This window comes from Mizuhopecten yessoensis, unplaced genomic scaffold (assembly GCF_002113885.1).
Source record: "Mizuhopecten yessoensis strain PY_sf001 unplaced genomic scaffold, ASM211388v2 scaffold716349, whole genome shotgun sequence".
NCBI classification, from domain to species: Eukaryota; Metazoa; Mollusca; class Bivalvia; order Pectinida; family Pectinidae; genus Mizuhopecten; species Mizuhopecten yessoensis.
The window spans coordinates 629,564-652,224 of NW_018480072.1; the positions used below are offsets into that span (position 1 = coordinate 629,564).

The 22,661-nt window shown below is 35.7% G+C and overlaps 1 protein-coding gene across 1 annotated transcript in view; it reads right to left on the reverse strand.

The window, feature by feature from the left end:
* Positions 1 to 22,661, reverse strand: part of LOC110443488 (exostosin-1a-like) — a 90,868-nt gene that overhangs the window by 11,084 nt on the left and 57,123 nt on the right. The window contains exon 4 of the mRNA XM_021487717.1: positions 42 to 161. Within this exon, the coding sequence (XP_021343392.1) occupies positions 42 to 161 (120 nt within the window). The remainder of the gene's footprint in view (positions 1 to 41; positions 162 to 22,661) is intronic.

The following is a 22,661-nucleotide window of genomic DNA, read 5'->3' on the forward strand; positions in this document are numbered from 1 at the left end:
AAGGGACATAACTCTGGCTAGAATTGTTGCTTGATACTTACCTCCAGTGTTGTTGATACAATTTTCTCTACAGAAGAGAAGTAGGTTTCCCACAGGAACTGTGTCTGCTGACGTAACTGTAAGATGTCTGGCTGTTTGGCTGATCGTACAATAGAGGGGACCTGAAATTACACAAAATAAAGAAAATAATTAACACAATTCAGAAAATGTTAGTATGAAGCCGCAAATGTAAGTAAGATTTTAGAAGGACAGGCATCAAACCCTTACACTCAGTACTTATGAACAGGAATCAAAATAATAAGCACAATTCAGATATTTTAGTATAAAGCAGCAAACATTAGCAAGATTTTAGAGGGACATACAGGCATCAACCCCTAACACTCAGTACTTATGAACAGGAATCAAAATAATGAGTAGTCAGATGGCTCAGTACTAGTGGATAGCACATCCCGGTTTTCACCAATTCACCCCTACTTTGAAAGTATTTGCCAATTAGCAAAATGACAAATTTTACCTGGGACACATTGGTTTTATTTATCTTTTGTTTTTTCTTATATTCTTCCTTTATTTTTATCTGATTATCTGCTTTTTTCTTCTTTTTTCCTTCTTCCTCTTCTTTATTCTTCCTCTTTTTCGTTCCTTTTTATTCTTCCTCTTTCAATCCTATTTTTTCTTATTTTCTTCTTTTATTACTTCTTGATTTTCTTCTTCAACTAGTACTTCTATTGTTTTTGTTTTGTCCCCCACCCCATCCCTTCTTCAGTAACCTTCCTTTTATTTGAAATAAGACATGCAAGGATACCTTTTATCATAGTATTCTCATATAAAGGAGATTGGGAGAACTCCTAGTCTTAACGACACAGATCCTTTGTCATCTGTACGTGACATCTACACCACATGGTGAGAGTGCATTCGTTGTTTGTTTCAGTACACATCCAGCAGACCGATATATTGGCGAGTTCCCCGGAGACTCAATAATTCCAAACAAAAACTCACAGTCAGTAAATAGCAAATCAATCTCAAAACTGCAGGGCCGCTAAAACTCAATCCAATCAATGTGCGCAAGAGGAAAATAACATCCCACAATACAAATGAGACCCTGTATTTATTTTGATATATATTATTGATATTCAAGAATGGCTTGTGTACTCTTATGTGTGACAAGTGCAAGATTGGTTAAACAAATTTGAAATTAGGTGGGATAAACATGGTAACACACAAACTGAAGGGAGATTTGGAAGAATAATTCAAAATTCAATTTGAAATGAAGACCAAACGAAGTAGATAACAGGCGATTCTGAATTTGTATATGCTCACCGTTTTGTTTACTTGTCAGTTGGTACTTATATAATCTATGAATATGCATACTCCCACGAGGGTATTTTCGCTCTGATTTACTCAACGTGGAAAAACAAGCATTTTCACACTGCGAAAATGTCCACTTCACTTCTGACCTCTAAGTAAGATAGTATCTGCCATCACTAGTAGCTGGTAGAAAAAATGGGCATGGATAGGGATTATCATCATTTTTAGTTCTACGGAACCAAACATTAAGCCTGCTTTTGGGCTCTCATTATATTGCATTAGTTTTGTATTCAGTCTGTTCTGTGTCTCACGAATGTTGATATATCTAATTCTACACAAGGAAAAAATCAGGAAAGACAAGACAGTTTTTAAATCTCATTGTCCTCATTTCGGAAATTTCAAAACTGAATGCAACCACCTAGCCAAAACTTTTATATTCTATATGATTTTATATGAAGCTAATTCATTTTTAATCTTCACCTGATGAAACGCTGACATCTTTCATTTTCTGCATCAATTTCTCTCAAGAGAATCTTTATACAAAGATCATGTACTTGTAGTCAGACCGGCAGCCATTACTTGTTATGATGTAGAGAGTTTTATTATATTCTCCCTGTATACAGCCAAATTCCATCAATGGCAGTTAAAAATTAATCAGAAACAAATAGGCGATTGGTATCTACTTTTATTAAAATTCATTCCTTTCCAAATTCAATTAATCAGCACACTGCATGGTCCTATGTTGTACTTTAAGAAAAATCATTTGCAGTGGGTTTTTTTTTTTCATTTTCAATTTCCTGTCATACAATACATCCAAGCAAACGACAAACAGGCGTCATTGATAATGGTCAGTGTATTTCCCGCACAGAACAAGGGATTGTTGATAATGGTACACAGGTTTCCCATACAGAATAAAACAGTATTGATAATGGTTCATATTTTCCCCAACACAAAATATCACTTATGAGGGCAAACAAATTTCCCACACAGAACAAAATATTACTGATGAGGGCAAACAAATTTCCTTCACAGAACAAAACAACACTGATGATGGCAAACAAATTTCCCACACAGAACAAAACATCACTGATGATGGCAAACAAATTTCCCACACAGAACAAAATATTACTGATGAGGGCAGACAAATTTCCTTCACAGAACAAAACAACACTGATTATGGCAAACAAATTTCTCACACAGAACAAAACATCACTGATGATGGCAAACACTTAACCACACAGAACAAAATATTACTGATGAGGGCAAACAAATTTCGTTCACAGAACAAAACAACACTGATGATGGCAAACAAATTTCCCACACAGAACAAAATATTACTGATGATGGCAAACAAATTTCTCGCACAGAACAAAATATTACTGATGATGGCAAACAAATTTCCCACACAGAACAAATAAAGTCGCTTTCACATAGAAACAAATCATCCTTTCCAATTTCATACAGAAAAAAAAAGAATCACCCACATACTAAGATAAATTTAGACATCAATTTCCCAAAGAAACAAAAACATTCTTCTCTGAAATATTTAACAAAACATCACTGCAAACAGTAATGTTCATTAGTATAACAAAATTTCTATTTATTTTAACACTTTGAATGTTAATATAATTATTATATTAATTACCGTTAATTTCGTTTCGTGTATTACTTATCGTATAACCCTTTCCTATCCGAAAATCGTCTGTTCTCAAAGCAATATTTCTATTTATATTAACACTTTGAATATTAATTATTATATTAATTACTGTTAATTTCGTTTCGTGTATTACTTATCGTATAACCCTTTCCTATCCTAAAATCGTCTGTTCACAAAGCAATATTTCTTTTTATATTAACACTTTGAATATTAATTATTATATTCATTACTATTAATTTCGTTTCGTGTATTACTTATCGTATAACCCTTTCCTATCCTAAAATCGTCTGTTCACAAAGCAATCAGGAATCTTCAGAGCATCAATCAATCCAAACATTTATCAACCTTGAACACTCTCTGGTGACTTTAACTCCACAAACGTTCTGCCGCGGAGTTACAAGTTATGCAGCATTTCAAATCAATTGAGTTTGTCAGGCGTGTGATAAAGTGTGAGGAATAATGTCGCCCACACACAACAGCAAAGAAATCATTAACAAAGTAAATAATATAATCAAACATAATGTTTGCAATTGATCGGAAATAGAAACACTTTCCCTCAGCAGCTTAACTTTTTAATCATCCCTCCTACAGCCTGATACAAGTTGCGTATTTTTGACATCAAGTTGCGTAACAGTCGTTTACCGGAAAATTCCATCACACATGAATGCGATCCGTTTCTAGAGACATTTTTCATAATTGGAAATGTTAAATACTCGGGAAACCTTGACAATATCTTTCAGATTGAAATTGTACTTTTAGAAAATTTGTAAAATTGAATTATTTTCCAGATATTTTTATTGTTGTTGAAACATTGGTTTTCCGTTAATGATAAAGTCGTATTGCGTTTTCGAAACTTCTTCAGATGTGCATCGTAAACCCTGCCAAGAAACCGACTTAACAAGATCAAATAAAGTACAGAGTAGCATTGTCAATTCAACAATCCAACCTCATCATTTACCATCCAATACCATTAGCTGCATGTGTCAATTCAAAAACTTGAACAATTTCAGATATTTCCCAGTTGCAATTTATACCATTCCTCCATGTAATTCGAACAATTTCAGATATTTCCCAGTTGCAATTTATACCATTCCTCCATGTAATTCAAGTCTAATAATGCATTAAATTTTCTCTATTCTGATATTTCCTGGTCTCGTGTACCATTCCTTAAGGGTGGTCAGGTGGTGCAGTGGATAGTGCACTTGCCTTTCACCAAGGCGGCCGGGGTTTGATTCCCCTATCAGACGTGAAAGGGTATGGGGTCACCTGCCCGACCACGTGGGTTTTCTCCGGGTACCTCCCACACTAAGACCCTGTAGGCTAACATACAGGCCAACTAGAGTGATTAATATAAGTTGAAATAACTTGTTTAATAATTGTTGTAAAATAAATAAAGTTTATGTTTTATATTTTTTACCATTCCTCTACATTAACAAAGACTAATAAAGCGTAAAAGTTTCTCTTCTGCTTTACACACATTGGTAGGGTTGCTGACTTCACTTTAAAACTAGAACACTGACAGGTCAGTAAGGGCCCCGTCTTGTGGCAATATATCCCCCATAATCATCAAGAAGTAATCTGCCCATAAAGCTGAGCTTGACTTTTGCTATTTGGACTTCAAAAAGAATCACAAGGAAGCAAAATATACATTTTACATGTACTATGATGTGAGTCTTGTTTCCTTCCATCTCCATATTTGCTGGGCTAACAGAAATGTAAATACCGGTGCAATACTTATTTGTTAGCTTTGATTTGTTTTATTTCACCTTAAATACCTCCTCCATCAAGAGCCAGGGTCAAAGTAAGAAATCCACTTTGTCTTTGACCTTTGGATCCAAATGACCTTGACCATTAACCCAGCGACCCTGATCTTTGGTCAGTTGACTTATTCTTTAATTCCGACCAACTTTGCTTCATAATATCATAACAAAATGTTCATCAGTGAAAAATACAAAACTTGACCTTGACCCTTTGGACCCTGTAACCTTGACCTAATGTCAGTTGACTCTGTGTTGTTCTGATCAACATTGCTTCATGTCATAACAAAATGTTCATCAGGGAAAAGGTACAATATTTAACCTTGACATTTGACCCAGTGACCTTGACCTTTGGTCAATTGACTCCTTGTTTAATTCTGAGCTACATTGCTTCAAATTGTCATAGCAAATGTTCACCAGTGAGAAGATACAAAATTTAACCTTGCCCTTTGACCCAATGACCTTGACCTTTGGTCTGTTGACTCCTCGTTTAATTCTGATCAACTTTGCTTCATCATGTCATAACAAAATTTTCATCAGTGAAAAGATGCAAAATTTGACCTTGACCTTTCAATCTAATGACATTGACCTTTGACCTTGACTTTTTACCTCAGTGTGTCTCTTTGTTTAATTCCAAACAACTTTGCTCCATAATGTCATAGCGAAATGTTTACCAGTGAAAAGCTACAAATTTTGACCTTGACCCCTGACCCGATGACCTTGAACTTTGGTCAGTTGACTCCTTGTTTAATTCTGATCAACTTTGCTTCATAATGTCATAACAAAATGTTCATCAGTGAAAAGATGTAAAATTTGACCTTGACCTTTGAACCTAATGACCTTGACCTTTGACCTTGACTTTTTACCTCAATGTGTATTTTTATGAACTGAACATCTTGACCAAGTTTCATGTACATTGGTCAATAAATACCAAAGTTATCAGCCAGAAACAAAATTTGTGGACGGACGGACAGACAGACAGACAGACAGAGTGATTACTATAGGGAACCCGTATCTCCGATACGGGGCCCTAAATATACCTATATATAGGGTACAGCTATATTGATTCAAGATTCCAGTAAACGTCCGTCACCTCCTTGTTTCTGGTTCCAGGAAATCACTAACTATTATAGGGGTGTCACGATACACCAAGAGTGTATCACGATATATTACAATACAGAATCAATAAATTGCGATACGTATCCCGATATATTGTCATATGAAGGATTTTATAATAAGTTGATGTTAGAATGTTATCAAACTCAACCATATATAATATGGATCACATAGATTTAAGATTTTTGTCAAACCAACCATCGATTACAAAATTTGAATTAATTCCCACCACTATTATCACCGAAAGCGGGCAAAACGTTACAATGACACAATGGACAGAGGCTGTGCCATTGAATGAGCTCACAGGCACTTCCTGCCATGTAGGCCAATAAACAGAATATTTGTGATGGTAATAAAGCCTGCGTTATGCTTTTTGGCATATCTGTTAGAATTTGTAGTAATTTGTAATGTGAAAACACCAAGCAGAATGAGACATAAAATACATTAGCTTCTAAAAAAATATTGTGATACAGCAATATTTATCTCTGTATTGTGGTACGATACGATTTACCCGTGTATTGCGATATACCTGTTTTCCGATATATTGTGACAGCTCTACTTACTATTACTATACTACCTGACTTAGAATATAGCACATGAGATGGTCTGCATGCAATCAAAACCATCTTGTAAGAACATTTCCTAATGTGTGTGTGACACCCTTGAAGACTCATTTGAACCCTTCCAGTTCAAAGGTTGGAATAGTTCATTATGAAACTTCAGGGGAGAATGAGTTAAGTCAACTTCATATTTAAACCACAAGCCTATAGGCAGGTTTTGAAAAATTCCACAAGCAGATCTATATTTTCTTTGTAAATATTAAAAAATTTCACTGGCCTAGACGCAAATTCTACTAGCTCTGGGCGTCGGACAAGTTGAGGAGTTTTCTACATTGAAATTTGTTTTTAACTGTGAAGTCAAAAATGTATCCATTAACACTACATGTAACATCTGTTTTAGTTCCAGCACTGATCCTATTGTTATTAACTACATGATTCGTGAGAGCTTTTCTAAATCACATACCGATCAATGGGACTGAATTGCAGAGCTTAAAATATTTGTTTTAATTCTAAAGAAAACATGAAAATGTATCTATATTAGCAGGGGACCTCGACGTTTTTTCCCTAGTTCAATTAATATCCCATGTATCATTGTTCTATAAAGTAAGAGTTTGTGAAGTTAGTGAACTTGATAGGCCCATTGAAACCCTAGTTGGGGCATATGAGATCCCTCCTCGCGACATAACACTCTCAATAACTACAGTATTCCCCCTATTAAATGCCCCAGGTGTATAACAATTTAGGAAAATTAGACTTAATGTAAAACCTTCGAAACTTCTCATAACAAGGTAAGCCCCGACAATAGACAATATCACTCAAGTAAATCCATAGATCATGGCACAGGGGTGATAAGAAAAAGATTCCGGGCAATTTAATGGTCAGGACACATATTAGAGCAATTACGGAAATGTAATTCAAAAGATTTGGACCTATCCCCACAGTCTGTGTTATGCAATGTAGCTGTATTTATACTGGTGAGGTGGTGTGTTATGTAATGACGTAACTGTAACACATGAGTAAGTAATGCTGGCAGCACTTACACATCACAGAACGTCTGTCCTCCCGATACAGGGACTAATGGCTACTTAAGGTAGTCGAGCCCTCTGGATTGTCTTTTTTTAAATTCTTAAGAATGTGAAGATAACATCTCCATAAAACGTACAGCAGCTAGGCATCCAGGTTAACTCCATTCTGAAATGTTGTGGTATGACTTCACATTCGTAACTTTCCTAAATAGCAGGTAAATACCATTCTGAAATGTTGTGGTACATGACTTCACATTCGTAACTTTCCTAAATAGGAGGTAAATACCATTCTGAAATGTTGTGGTATGACTTCACTTTCGTAACTTTCCTAAATAGCAGGTAAATACCATTCTGAAATGTTGTGGTATGACTTCACTTTCGTAACTTTCCTAAATAGCAGGTAAATACCATTCTGAAATGTTGTGGTATGACTTCACTTTCGTAACTTTCCTAAATAGCAGGTAAATACCATTCTGAAATGTTGTGGTATGACTTCACTTTCGTAACTTTCCTAAATAGCAGGTAAATACCATTCTGAAATGTTGTGGTATGACTTCACTTTCGTAACTTTCCTAAATAGCAGGTAAATACCATTCTGAAATGTTGTGGTACGACTTCACTTTCGTAACTGTGTTGTAACCTTACTTTCAATATTTCCTACAAATGATAATTTCGTTTTTATCTGTAACCATTCTATAATGCTGTATAACGGGAAATTATTGCCCTTTGCTGGTAAAATCCATATTTGCTCAGTGTTAATTTCGTCCTTCACATTTACCTACTATGCAAATTATGTTGTTTGCAAATGTTCGCTGTAATGATAAATTCGCCCTTATTAATTACGGAAGGCTAAAAAAGCGAAAACCAAACTGCAACGAAAAATTCCGGTACACAGTTATCTGTCTAACCCTGGTATAACCTTGACAAACCAGAAGCTAAGCTTCATAACACTCCCTGGTAATTATTCTTCACCATGCCTAAAGGGCTTGTATTGGAGATGTTTTATCATACTTCACTGGAAATTTGCGTTACGCTTAACGACCTATTATTATAAAGATATAAATACTGAGAGAGAACTTCAACCAATCAAAATCCAGACGATACTGTAGAGTAGGTGATACTACAGTGACCAGTAGGATATAGGAAGATACATCGGACACTTTAACGATTAAAACAGATTTCATGAGGCACAAATGATTTGCTTTACGAGAAATAGCACAACGTCTCCTGTATGATAGGAATGATCAAAGAAGATTTATTTTTGTATCCAAGACAAAAAAATCTCGCACAGCACCCCAGTGATACATCTTCTTTGTAAAATCTCGTTTAGTTTGCCATTATTACAAGACATTATACAGGCTATGTATGCGGGAAATAAAAACCTGCACTGTCTGTCAGGTTTAGACATATAGAGAAGGAAATCTGATAAATTAATTTCATATATTAACTCATTCACCCCTGAAGACACATTTGAAATCTTCTAAATCAAAGGTTGGAAAAGTTCATTACAGAGGTGAATGTCCAAAATTAATATGTTAAGGCAAAGGGTACCATTACACAAGTTATAATCATGAAGAAGAGTTCCAATTTAACTCATTCACCCCTGAAGACACGTTTTGGACTCTTCCAATTCAAAGGTTGGAATAGTTCATCATAAAATTTCAGGGGCGAGTGAGTTAAAGAAGTTTGTTTGACTCCGACATATTCTTCCTTGTACAATGTATATAGCAGATAGATCATTCAAAAGAGAATACTTCCTTCGACAAGATATTCACATTTCATTTTGATACTTTGCATTAACAATACAAAATACTGCATCAATGTAATTTATTTAAAGCATCACAAGATGTGTTTTATGTAAAATACATTCGTAAAAAAATATCTTTAAAGAAATATTTTATGATAACGCAAAAGGAACTATAGCATTAATCTTGATGGTATTTATCATCTCGACTGCCATCAGGTGCAAGAAGCACAGCATACAATTCGGAATTCTTTGCTGCCATAGGAACAATTTAAGCTACAGTGGTATCGAATCACACAGTGTGACAAATCGTTACCAGTATGACATCATTATAGTATTGCAATATCACAAACTTTTGGAATCAATAATGGAAATGATGGAAATTGATCCTTTTTTCCATAAGAATGAATCAAGCCATTCGGATTGATTTGTCTTGCCTATGACCCCCTTTGACCAGCAATGCACATATCAGAGAAACTAAGCTAAACACAAAAACTTAATGTTGATGGAGATGCTGACAAAGTCAATGCAGCATGAAAGTTAGACCACATCCAGCATTTGATGCATGGGTTGAGATGTACTACCTAAGATGCATCTATGGTTCAAGTTTGGTTGGTCTAGCACTAAATTGCTTTTAGAGAAACTATAGCTTAAACGCAAAATCTTAATGTTGATGGAGATGCTAACAAAGTCAATGGACCATGAAAGGTAGGCTGCTTTCAGCATTTGATGCATGGGTTGAGATGTACTACCTAAGATGCATCTATGGTCAAAGTTTGGTTGGTCTAGCACTTATACTTTCAGAGAAACTAACCTAAATACAAAATTTTAATAATAACGCCGTCGCCGTCGCCGCCGCTGCCAGAAAAGAAACACCTTAGTCCTGCTTCCACTTCGTGGCGGCGGCAAGACAAAAATCAGCTTCTTGTTACTGTTTGGCTAGTCATTTTCTTTTGAGAATTAATCCTGGTTTAGTTTACTGAATTATCTCAATCTCCAATTTCTCATTACAAAATATCAACCCTAGATTGAAACAATTTTGTCTTTCCATGAAAGTAAGATAACCAGACAAGAGAATTTGAAGTATGTAATTTTTAACCTCGAATATTTCTTAAAATTTGCGCTCAATTTGTTTTGAGCAAATTATCATTATACTTAAGTAGACATCACTATCCACATGTTTGTTTTTTTAATTCTTATTATACTGAGGCAGTTGGCCCACTTTAAAATATTGAACCTTCAATTCACTGCAGCAATCAATGGAAGCAAATTTAATAGTCTGGTGAAATTATCATTTACACCATCAACTGATTAATAATAGTATTCTTAACAGAAAATGATTGCAGCCGAACAATGACTTCATCAACGTATTGTGGGAACCGACGTGAAACCTTGAGCAGATAACTATACACACATGACAGCAAGTTTCATGCCAGATTTTAAAATCAATATGCAACGAAGCAATTATTTTATCTCCGATTTCAACGTATACATTTGTACTGCGATTGCTGGCCCCAGATGACTTTCCGCTGTACATACTTTACTCATTACATGTAAAGCCACTTAAAATTCCAGCTTATGTAATTTCCGTTACTGTAGTATCAATATAAATAGATATTGGTTGAGACCGATCCCACAATAACGTACTATCTCTGGATCTATAGAAAATCCACCAAACCCAATACAGGCCATTGTGTTACATAATGGACTGAAATTGGTTTTAAATATGGAAACTATAACGTAATTTTGATTACTTTCTGTATTCTAAATCTGAAATTCCAAATGGTGTTGAAGTACTCTCAGGCCTCATGGGATTAAGCATTTTGCTTTAATGCATGAAAAGCAAAAATTATATAAAAAGCTCTTGTCTTATGCTCATCAATTTGAATAAATTTTGTTATTTCACATTCAAAAAGGTTACACAATTTCACAAATTCCTGGAACTAGAATTCAGAACTAATGAGGGGAAAAAACAATCTATCCCATGCTAAGAATAAATTAACATTGCTATAAACAAAGCCTAATCTTGAAATATCACAAAACACAACTACTAGCACACGTGTGTAATCAAAACCCATAACTACTACTACCACACCTGTGTAATCAAAACCCATAACTACTACTAGCACACCTGTGTAATCAACACCCATAACTACTACTAGCACACCTGTGTAATCAAAACCAATATAACTACTAGCACACCTATGGAATCAAAACCCATAACTACTAGCACACGTGTGTAATCAAAACCCACAACTACTAGCACATGTGTTTAATCAAAACCTACAACTTCTAGCACACCTGTGTAATCAAAACCCACAACTACTAGCACATGTGTGTAATCAAAACCCACAACTTCTAGCACACCTGTGTAATCAAAACCCATAACATCTAGCACACCTGTATAATCAAAACCCATAACTACTAGCACACCTGTGTAATCAAAACCCATAACTACTACTAGCACACCTGTGTAATCAAAACCCATAACTACAACTAGCACACCTGTATAATCAAAACCCACAACTACTAGCACACCTGTATAATCAAAACCCATAACTACTAGCACACGTGTGTAATCAAAACCCATAACTACTAACACACCTGTGTAATCAAAACCCATAACTACTACTAGCATACCTGTGTAATCAAAACCCACAACTACAAACACACCTGTATAATCAAAACCCATAACTACTACTAGCACACCTGTGTAATCAAAACCCATAGCTACTCAAAACCCATAACTACTAGCACACCTATGTAATCAAAACCCATAACTACTCAAAACCCATAACTACTAACACACCTGCATAATCAAAACCCACAAGTACAAGCACACCTGTATAATCTAAACCCATAACTACAAACACACCTGTATAATCCAAACCCACAACTACTAGCACACCTATATAATCCAAACCCGTAACTTCTAGCACACCTGTGTAATCAAAACCAACAACTACAAACACACCTGTGTAATCAAAACCCATAACTACTCAAAACCCATAACTACTAACACACCTGCATAATCAAAACCCACAATTACTAGCACACCTGTATAATCTAAACCCATAACTACAAACACACCTGTATATTCAAAACCCATAACTACAAACACACTTGTATAATCTAAACCCATAACTACAAACACACCTGTATATTCAAAACCCATAACTACAAACACACTTGTATAATCTAAACCCATAACTACAAACACACCTGTATAATCTAAACTAAACCCATAACTACTAGCACACCTGTGTAATCAAAACCAACAACCACAAACACACCTGTATAATCAAAACCCACAACTACAAATACACCTGCATAATCTAAACCCATAACTACAAACACACCTGTATAATCAAAACCCATAACTACAAACACACTTGTATAATCTAAACCCATAACTACAAACACACCTGTATAATCCAAACCCGTAACTACAGACACACCTGTACAATCTAAACCCATAACTACTAGCACACCTGTATAATCAAAACCCATAACTACAAACACACCTGTACTACTAGCACACGTGTGTAATCAAAACCCACAACTTCTAGCACACCTGTGTAATCAAAACCAACAACTACTAGCACACCTGTGTAATCAAAACCCATAACTACTCAAAACCCATAACTACTAGCACACCTGCATAATCAAAACCCACAAGTACAAGCACACCTGTATAATCTAAACCCATAACTACAAACACACCTGTATAATCCAAACCCACAACTACTAGCACACCTATATAATCCAAACCCGTAACTTCTAGCACACCTGTGTAATCAAAACCCATAACTTCTAGCACACCTGTATAATCAAAACCCACAACTACAAACACACCTGTATAATCAAAACCCACAACTACAAATACACCTGCATAATCTAAACCCATAACTACAAACACACCTGTATATTCAAAACCCATAACTACAAACACACTTGTATAATCTAAACCCATAACTACTAGCACATCCTGTATAATATAAACCCATAGCTACTAGCACACCTGTGTAATCAAAACCCATAACTTCTAGCACACCTGTATAATCAAAACCCACAACTACAAACACACCTGCATAATCTAAACCCATAACTACAAACACACCTGTATAATCCAAACCCACAACTACTAGCACACCTATATAATCCAAACCCGTAACTACTAGCACACCTGTGTAATCAAAACCCATAACTTCTAGCACACCTGTATAATCAAAACCCACAACTACAAACACACCTGCATAATCTAAACCCATAACTACAAACACACCTGTATATTCAAAACCCATAACTACAAACACACTTGTATAATCTAAACCCATAACTACAAACACACCTGTATAATCAAAACCCATAACTACAAACACACCTGTGTAATCAAAACCCATAACTACAAACACACCTGTATAATCCAAACCCGTAACTACTAGCACACCTGTATAATCCAAACCCGTAACTACAAACACACCTGTACAATCTAAACCCATAACTACTAGCACACCTGTATAATCTAAACCCGTAACCACAAGCACACCTGTATAATCAAAACCCATAACTACAAACACACTTGTATAATCTAAACCCATAACTACAAACACACCTGTATAATCAAAACCTACAACTACAAACACACCTGCATAATCAAAACCCACAACTACAAACACACCTTCATAATCAAAACCCACAACTACAAACACACCTGCATAATCTAAACCCATAACTACAAACACACCTCTATAATCAAAACCCACAACTACAAACACACCTTCATAATCAAAACCCACAACTACAAACACACCTTCATAATCAAAACCCACAACTACAAACACACCTGCATAATCTAAACCCATAACTACAAACACACCTGTATCATCAAAACCCACAACTACAAACACACCTGCATAATCTAAACCCATAACTACAAACACACCTGTATACTCAAAACCCACAACTACAAACACACCTGTATACACACCTGTATAATCAAAACCCACAACTACAAACTCACCTGCATAATCAAAACCCACAACTACAAACACACCTTCATAATCAAAACCCACAACTACAAACACACCTGTATTATCAAAACCCACAACTACAAACACACCTGCATAATCTAAACCCATAACTACAAACACACCTGTATACTCAAAACCCACAACTACAAACACACCTGTATAATCTTACCCCACAACTACTAGCACACCTATATAATCCAAACCCGTAACTACTAGCACACCTGTATAATCCAAACCCGTAACTATACTAGCACACCTGTATAATCCAAACCCATAACTACTGGCACACCTGTATAATCCAAACCCGTAACTACTAGCACACCTGTATAATCCAAACCCATAACTACTGGCACACCTGTATAATCCAAACCCATAACTACTGGCACACCTGTATAATCCAAACCCATAACTACTGGCACACCTGTATAATCCAAACCCATAACTACTGGCACACCTGTATAATCCAAACCCGTAACTATACTAGCACACCTGTATAATCCAAACCCATAACTACTGGCACACCTGTATAATCCAAACCCGTAACTATACTAGCACACCTGTATAATCCAAACCCATAACTACTGGCACACCTGTATAATCCAAACCCGTAACTACAAACACACCTGTACAATCTAAACACATAACTACTAGCACACCTGTATAATCTAAACCCGTAACCACAAGCACACCTGTAAAATCAAAACCCATAACTACAAACACACTTGTATAATCTAAACCCATAACTACAAACACACCTCTATAATCAAAACCCACAACTACAAACACACCTTCATAATCAAAACCCACAACTACAAACACACCTGTATACACACCTGTATAATCAAAACCCACAACTACAAACTCACCTGCATAATCAAAACCCACAACTACAAACACACCTGTATTATCAAAACCCACAACTACAAACACACCTGCATAATCAAAACCCACAACTACAAACACACCTTCATAATCAAAACCCACAACTACAAACACACCTGTATAATCTAAACCCATAACTACAAACACACCTGTATCATCAAAACCCACAACTACAAACACACCTGTATAATCTTAACCCATAACTACAAACACACCTGTGTAATCAAAACCCACAACTACAAACACACCTGTATAATCTTAACCCACAACTACTAGCACACCTATATAATCCAAACCCGTAACTACTAGCACACCTGTATAATCCAAACCCATAACTACAAACACACCTGTATAATCTTAACCCACAACTACAAAAACACCTGTGTAATCAAAACCCATATTACCACAAAAACACCTGTGTAATCAAAACCCATATTACCACAAAACCTAGCCTGCAAGGAAAGCTGCATTATCATTACCCACAATAAACGACATAATAAGATTTTTTTTTAACTTCTTATGACTCAGCAGGTTTTCTCCTGATACAGCAGCTACTTCCCACATAAGACCCCCTAGTACAACCAATCCATTCTAACAAGAGTTATTAACAGATGTTCACAAAATTTGTTTCATAATTGTTATGAAATGAATTTTGAACTTTAATTAAGAAGCGATGTCTGGCTTGGGCTCTGACCTGTCAGAAAACTGAAATTTATATAAAAAAAAAAAAACACTGAAAGTCAAGCTTAAGAAAAGTCTCCATGGCAGAGCAAATTATATACATAGAATGACAAAAGTTGAGAAATAATTTAACAGAGAAAAGTATTTTCTGTTTATTCTACATAAAATTTATGTCTCAAACAAACATCACTTAAAAGCTTCCTCACTTTAATTATTCTCCGACGATGCTGTAACCCAATCCCCTTGAAACGTAATATTCTAATGATAATGGCTTTTTCCTCGATATTTGACAAATTGTCACGAAATTTGAATATTTGGGCAATTTCTGAACCCAATTTAATTAAAAGTCGGTGAAGAATTTGGTAATTCCTCTATTACAGATAGGAAATTTGAATTCTTACAGCAGTAGTTGATGATTCTCCCGAAACAAAATCATTAGGCAAATGGGGCGCACTAAAAATGAAACCTGTAATACGCTTACTTTGTCAGTTATTTATTGATATTACAATACACTTCCAATTACCTTCTGTCTATATTGTTACAACAAATTTCAGATAGAATAATATAATCGTCAAGACCGAAGAAATTCTTCTTCATCCCTAATTTTAGCATTAGTCCTAACAGTAGATATTCTGATCCATACAATTTCATGTGTGGTAGGAATTCTTTCCTCGTCACTCCATTAGATGTTCTCTATTCCTCATATTCTACGAATCCATAAAGCTTTATCTCCAATACACTTTACTGAATTATTGCATCATAAACGAAAATTAACTAAAATCACAGAGCTAACGATCCGTGCTTAACCATCAAGTTGATGTTTTAACTGGATTCTTTTGCCAAAACTGTTTCAGATTTTTCTGGTAAAAGTAGCATTAACAATTGAAAGGCAGTACACAGATGATGGTTGTGGTTCAATCCTAGTTATTCTGCAAATATGAGACACATCTGCTCGTGACTAAATGATGGCCAAAGTGGGAAATCCTGCTCTTTAGTGTTCACCCTACACTATATTTTGATATCCTTGTCTATCATACATGCAATATCAAACCATTTGAGCACGAGACTCACAAAATTTACTTCAGAATAATTCCTCACAGCGTGATACACATTTCTCACGAAATTCAATCAGTCTCACGAAAAGAAGCAAAGTTTGGTCAATCTTAGTGAATCAACAATAGCTCTACATGGGTTCACATTGACCTTAGCTTGGTCACTGAGGTCTAAAATCACACGCCAGCCACTTAAATTACTTGCCAGGCCCGATTTAATGGCGCATGGCTTGGTGTCTTGCTCACTGATGTGTGAACTGTTAAGCAATTAAATCAGAGAAAACCTGTCCAGTGGGGACTAGTTGCTAATCAATATGTGATGACAGTTGGTATAAACATTAAACAGCCACGTAAGAGCTGCTAATTCATTACAATCGAAAACATGGTTTACCGAAACGGAAATTAAGTCGTGACTATAAAATCGAAACCGGAATATATATACTTACTTCTATATTTACTTCTCAAACAACAGACTCATTATGCCACAAAAAGACTCAGCCCCAACAATCCACACAAAGACAAAGCTAAAGGCCCCTCTGATACCACTCAAGATCTAAACCTAACATCCCACACAAGTCCTGCTGTGCCAAAGATCCAGGCCAAACAGGCCCAGCATCCCATAAAAAGACTATGTTCACTATCCAACACAAAGACCTACCCAACCATCCCACAATAGATCTATAGGCCTGCTGTAACTGGCAAAGACTCTGGTTTGTCATGCCACTTAAAGACCCAAGACCCTCTGTGCTAAACAAGGACCCAGGCATTCAATGCCACACAAAGTCCGAGGCTCTAGATGCCACAAAAAGACCCAACACCGACCATGCAAAACAAAGATCGAGGTCTGCAATGCAATACCAAGGTCCAGGTTTGTGATGCCACACAAAGACCATGGCCTACCACAGGTACCTACAATGTATATGTCTATAAGATGGCCGATATCCTAATTCTGATAAAACTAAAACCGTTCTCATTCAATTGCCCAAAAGAATAAGATTTTAGATTACGTGTATGGTGTAGCTTTCACTAAGGGTAATTCCCATTACATGTCAAATCAGCCGTAACGTAAGCCAGATGCACTATGTTTGTAAAACGAGGCGATTAATTAATGTCATTCAAAAATTGTTCAAGACATCATTGTCGACAAATTGCTATGACAATATAGGAAGATCCTGACGTGTGATAACAACTCTGGAAGTCCCAGGCTGAAAGTCGGCTGATTAGGCTGTGACGTGGGAAATTGGGCATACCTACGGAACAAGAATTTATTGTTCGCATAAGTACACATTTTATTCAAATACCTAACGTGTAAAATCTACCCTAATGTTCGCTGCTAACAAAAGACTCGGGAGTAACCACAAATACCTATTCTCGCTTGGCTGGAGGTGAAAGTACTCCAGCCTTCAGGAAGATTTAGTACCACCAGACCAGGCAGACGTGCCCACTTGAGACCTTATTAGTAAGATGATCTCTAAACTCTCCAGTTGAACAAGCCTCTAAGGCTTTTTAAGATTGATACAGAGACAAAATAATTGGGTCATTAAACCGCACACTGAAGGTCACTAAAGGCAGTTCAAAGGTCAAAATGTTTGGGAGAAAGACTGGAGAAAATGACAAGAATTTCCTAAAAGTGGATGTGTGGCCTGTATCAGTGTATACTAGACCAAACTATGTGTTTTCTTAGATATTTGTGCTAATTGTAATTCTGATTAACCATAAAAAATCTCTTATGATGAAAATTTGATTCCTTAATTTGGACTGTAGAAGGGGAGATAATTCGCCATGTAATACTTAATTTTACATACTCATACTTGCTAATTGAAATTTCCATGGGGGACATTCTGCATGCTCAAAATTAAAACATTAATAAAATGTGTGTATATTCCACCTGGAGCCATAAAGTTATATATTTCGAGTTGTTCTTTCAGATGAGATCATTAGATCTTAAAATGAATTATAGTTTAACAAATTTACTGGTTGAAAATGCTAAGTTTAAGGCTAAATAATTTCAGAAGTATTTCATAGGTGAGAAATACTATGTATTTAATGCAAGGTTCTGTAAATTACGTTTTGACAGGTAAAAACATTTTCAGCATTTTTTACAAAATTATCTAACAATACTTATTGTCAGAAGTATTTCATGTACATGAATATGTTATATATATACCTTTAGCTGCGGCACATTCTCCAATTATACCCTGGAGATTTATTCTTATTTATTATGTGCTGCAACTGTAAGTAAAACAGGAATACGCATGATAAACCTGCCTCTATTGCTGCCCCAATACAATCTAACAGGCATATATGACCATAAATGACTTCACCACACAACCCTTGTGAAATAACACACTCAACTACTGGTACATCCGAGATGTCGTGAAAATATTTCATCTCATGTTCTTTTACGATATATATTCACTAACAAAACAATTAGTCAGCTTCCTGTATGATTATTATGTGTAAACCTCTCCGCAAGATACATTTTTTAGCATACACCTAGGGTGTCTGAAGAAAAAGATACAGTTTACCGACACGTTATTTGAACTCGGATCCCCGTACCACTGCCAAAAACTGTAACTACGTATTGGAAACTGAATTTTCTAGCGAGACTGTAGCTTTGATAAATCATTTCTGAAAAGTAAATTATACCTTGTGGGACTATTTGTGGGACTATTTTTTTAAGGATTAACTTGAATATATTTTTCATGTTATGGAGATATAACACAAAAAAACGGAGTGTACTCTAAATAAACCGCGAAAAATATATTCAAGTTAATCCTTATAATTTCATCTACTATACACAATCCCTGATGAAATCCACTTTTATTGATGGACTCTTTTCTCTTAGAAATTATTGCGCTGCTGTATCAACCAATCAAAAGCGACGTTACAAATGGCGACTTTTTTTTTTACGTTATGGGCTGATAACATAAATTTTTAAGCCAATGGAAATGCTTGTTACAAGCAAGATTAAATTATTCTAAAATAATAAAGATTAACCAAATATAATCTACAGCAGCGTTCTGAGTGTAAAAAGAGCAGGATTCGAACCTCAGATTTCAGGTTGTTATACTGTCGCTCTAACCTACTGAGCTACCTGGTCATCAGTTATACTGTCGCTCTAACCTACTGATCTACCTGGTCATCAGTTATACTGTCGCTCTAACCTACTGAGCTACCTGGTCATCAGAAGTGTGCTGCCCTAACTGTGCTACAGGTATATCGCAAAACAAAATTAAGGGGAGGTAACTATATATATACGAAAAGTAACCTTGCAGTGGGACCGGGATCCTTCATATTCTCTTTACCATATTTGCCCTACTAAGTATCCTGAGCATAGGTATATGATGATGGGGTGCCTATATTAACTCATTCACCCCTGAAGTTTCATAATGAACTATTCCAACCTTTGAATTGGAAGGGTTCAAATGTGTGAATGAGTTAACACATTTTAATTTCCTTTAAACAATTAATGTCATATTTTGACAGTTTTCTCATCATGGCAGAGGCATGAAAGTGTCTTTATCCTACTTTCAAGATAATTCCCCTTTATCAGAGGAGCTTATCATTCTGAAATATTGTTTTGATCACAGAAGACAGCAGATCATATTCCCTAGAAGTTTTGCTTTTGTTCAATATGAATTTAAATTACCTGTTGCTTGAACTGATATATCACCAATTTCCAGTGTGTTTTTGCTAAGACATAAAAGTTGGGGGTAAATCAGGCATAAATAACAAATTCTTACCCTTTATATAGCAAGCCTCAAACATTTTGAGGATCAGAAGCTATTTTAGGAGGCTGTATACCCCCAATGGAGGTAAATTGAAAACCTTAATTCTGTTGTGAAAGTAGTTGTCAAATCAACTAAACCAAGCGAACAGCTTCAAGACACTATCAATTCCAGAACAGGAAACATCCAAAGGTTTACAATAAGAATTTAAGTCATATTTTCAGAATCCCTGGTGGCACTCCTGTTAGAGCAGGTGTACTCATTTCATTATTTACAGTTTGTTCTCCAAACATAAACCATATATTTACAGTTTGTACTCCAAACATAAACCATATATGTACTCCAAAAATACCACAAAATGATTTACTCCAAACAAACTAAATATGTACTCAAAACACCATGTACAGTCAAACTGCAATGTTTTACACTTTGCGGGACCATTGGGAAAAATTGGTATATGGAGACTTCAACTCACAAATGTTGAACTTCGAACATCTTTGAAATTTGCATAAGATGGATGACAGAACACAAGGCAAAATATTAAATTTGAAATCTGTAACTATTGCATTTAATGTAATTTTAAAAATATGTTTGAAGTACATGTGCACTGCAATTTGCATGTTTAGGTGTTAAAGTTCCAATGTTCTCGTAGAGGTATTTGATTTACTTTGATTTATTGTTAGTTGTCTATATAAAATTTCAAAGTTTTCCTAACAATCGGGCCTTGATTGTAGTTCGAAACAGCGAGAAATTTGACTTATAAAAGGTTTTTTCAAAAATTGAATATAAGTAGTGTTATACAAGAAAAAAAATCTGGACTTAGTCTTAGGTTCGACACCGGGAGAAATTTGAATCTTAAGTTCGACACCTCGAGAAATGTGAATCTTCAAAGTTCAGTTTATGGCCAGCATACAGTCAAGCTTCCATACATAAAGTCAATACATTATGTACTCAAAACATTCTCTGCGTAAAACACATCGCTAGTGACAGATTGGCATCATTTTGAATTTCTATAATGAATTACACTGTGCTTGCTTTTCATATTAATGAAAATCATAACTTTATTACACAAGAGGCCCATGGGCCTTAACGGTCACCTGATATATTTATACAGAGAGTTGATCTTGTTTTTAACATGAACAGAAATATTATTCAAAGTGTCAAAAAACAATAAAACTACCTTATTCAATATCTAGCATACAGATTTCAGACTAAAAAGTATTTGAAACTAGCACCTCTGATTCTGAACAAGGAAAATGAAGAAATTTTAGCACACTGACTCCTTTGGGCCCCACCCTACAGCCCTTGGGGGTAGGGCTGGCTCAAAATTTTCAAAGTATCAAACTGTCAACTCAAGGTTATAATTCCAATCAAGTTATTAACATGTAATATTCAAAGTATCATTTGCCATTATAAACCATAATAAATTTTGCCCCCCCCCCCCCCCTTCCCCAGGGGGTAAATGGAAGACCCTAGGGTCATAAACCTTAAGACCCTTCCATCTATGAAGAGTATTTGATTCTACCATACCTTGGTCTTGAGAAGAAATTTTTTGAAATTTTAGTCAATTTGACCCTTTTTGGCCCCGCCCCTCAGGCCCCTGGGGGCTTGGGACTAAACCGGCCACTATTTTTGTTGACCTTTGTCCATGGAAGGTTCCTGCAAAATTTCATTGAAATTGGTTCAGGGGTTTTGGAGAAGAAGTCGAAAATGTAAATTGTTTACGGACGCACGACGACGGACAAAAGGCGATCGCATTAGGTCACTTGAGACTTTGTCTCAGGTGACCTAAAAACCTATATTTCTACAGTTTCAAGATTTTCCCACCTGAGATATGGACTTCATGAGAAAGCATGAAATCCAATTATAGACCAAATTAGAAAATGTTCATGAAAAGCGTTCTTCAAATTTCTCATATTACTTTTTCACCATCAAAATTCTTGTTGAGAGAAAGATTCAATTACAACTGTTTTCAAAATTATCAAACTATTCCTGGAATCAGTAAATTTACAATTTAAAACCACAAACGTTCAACTTAACCGGTATATCTATACAGTAGATAAAACTATGGGTGCAAAACAGACAGAACCTTCCTATAAAGTTCTCCCTCCAGCCTCA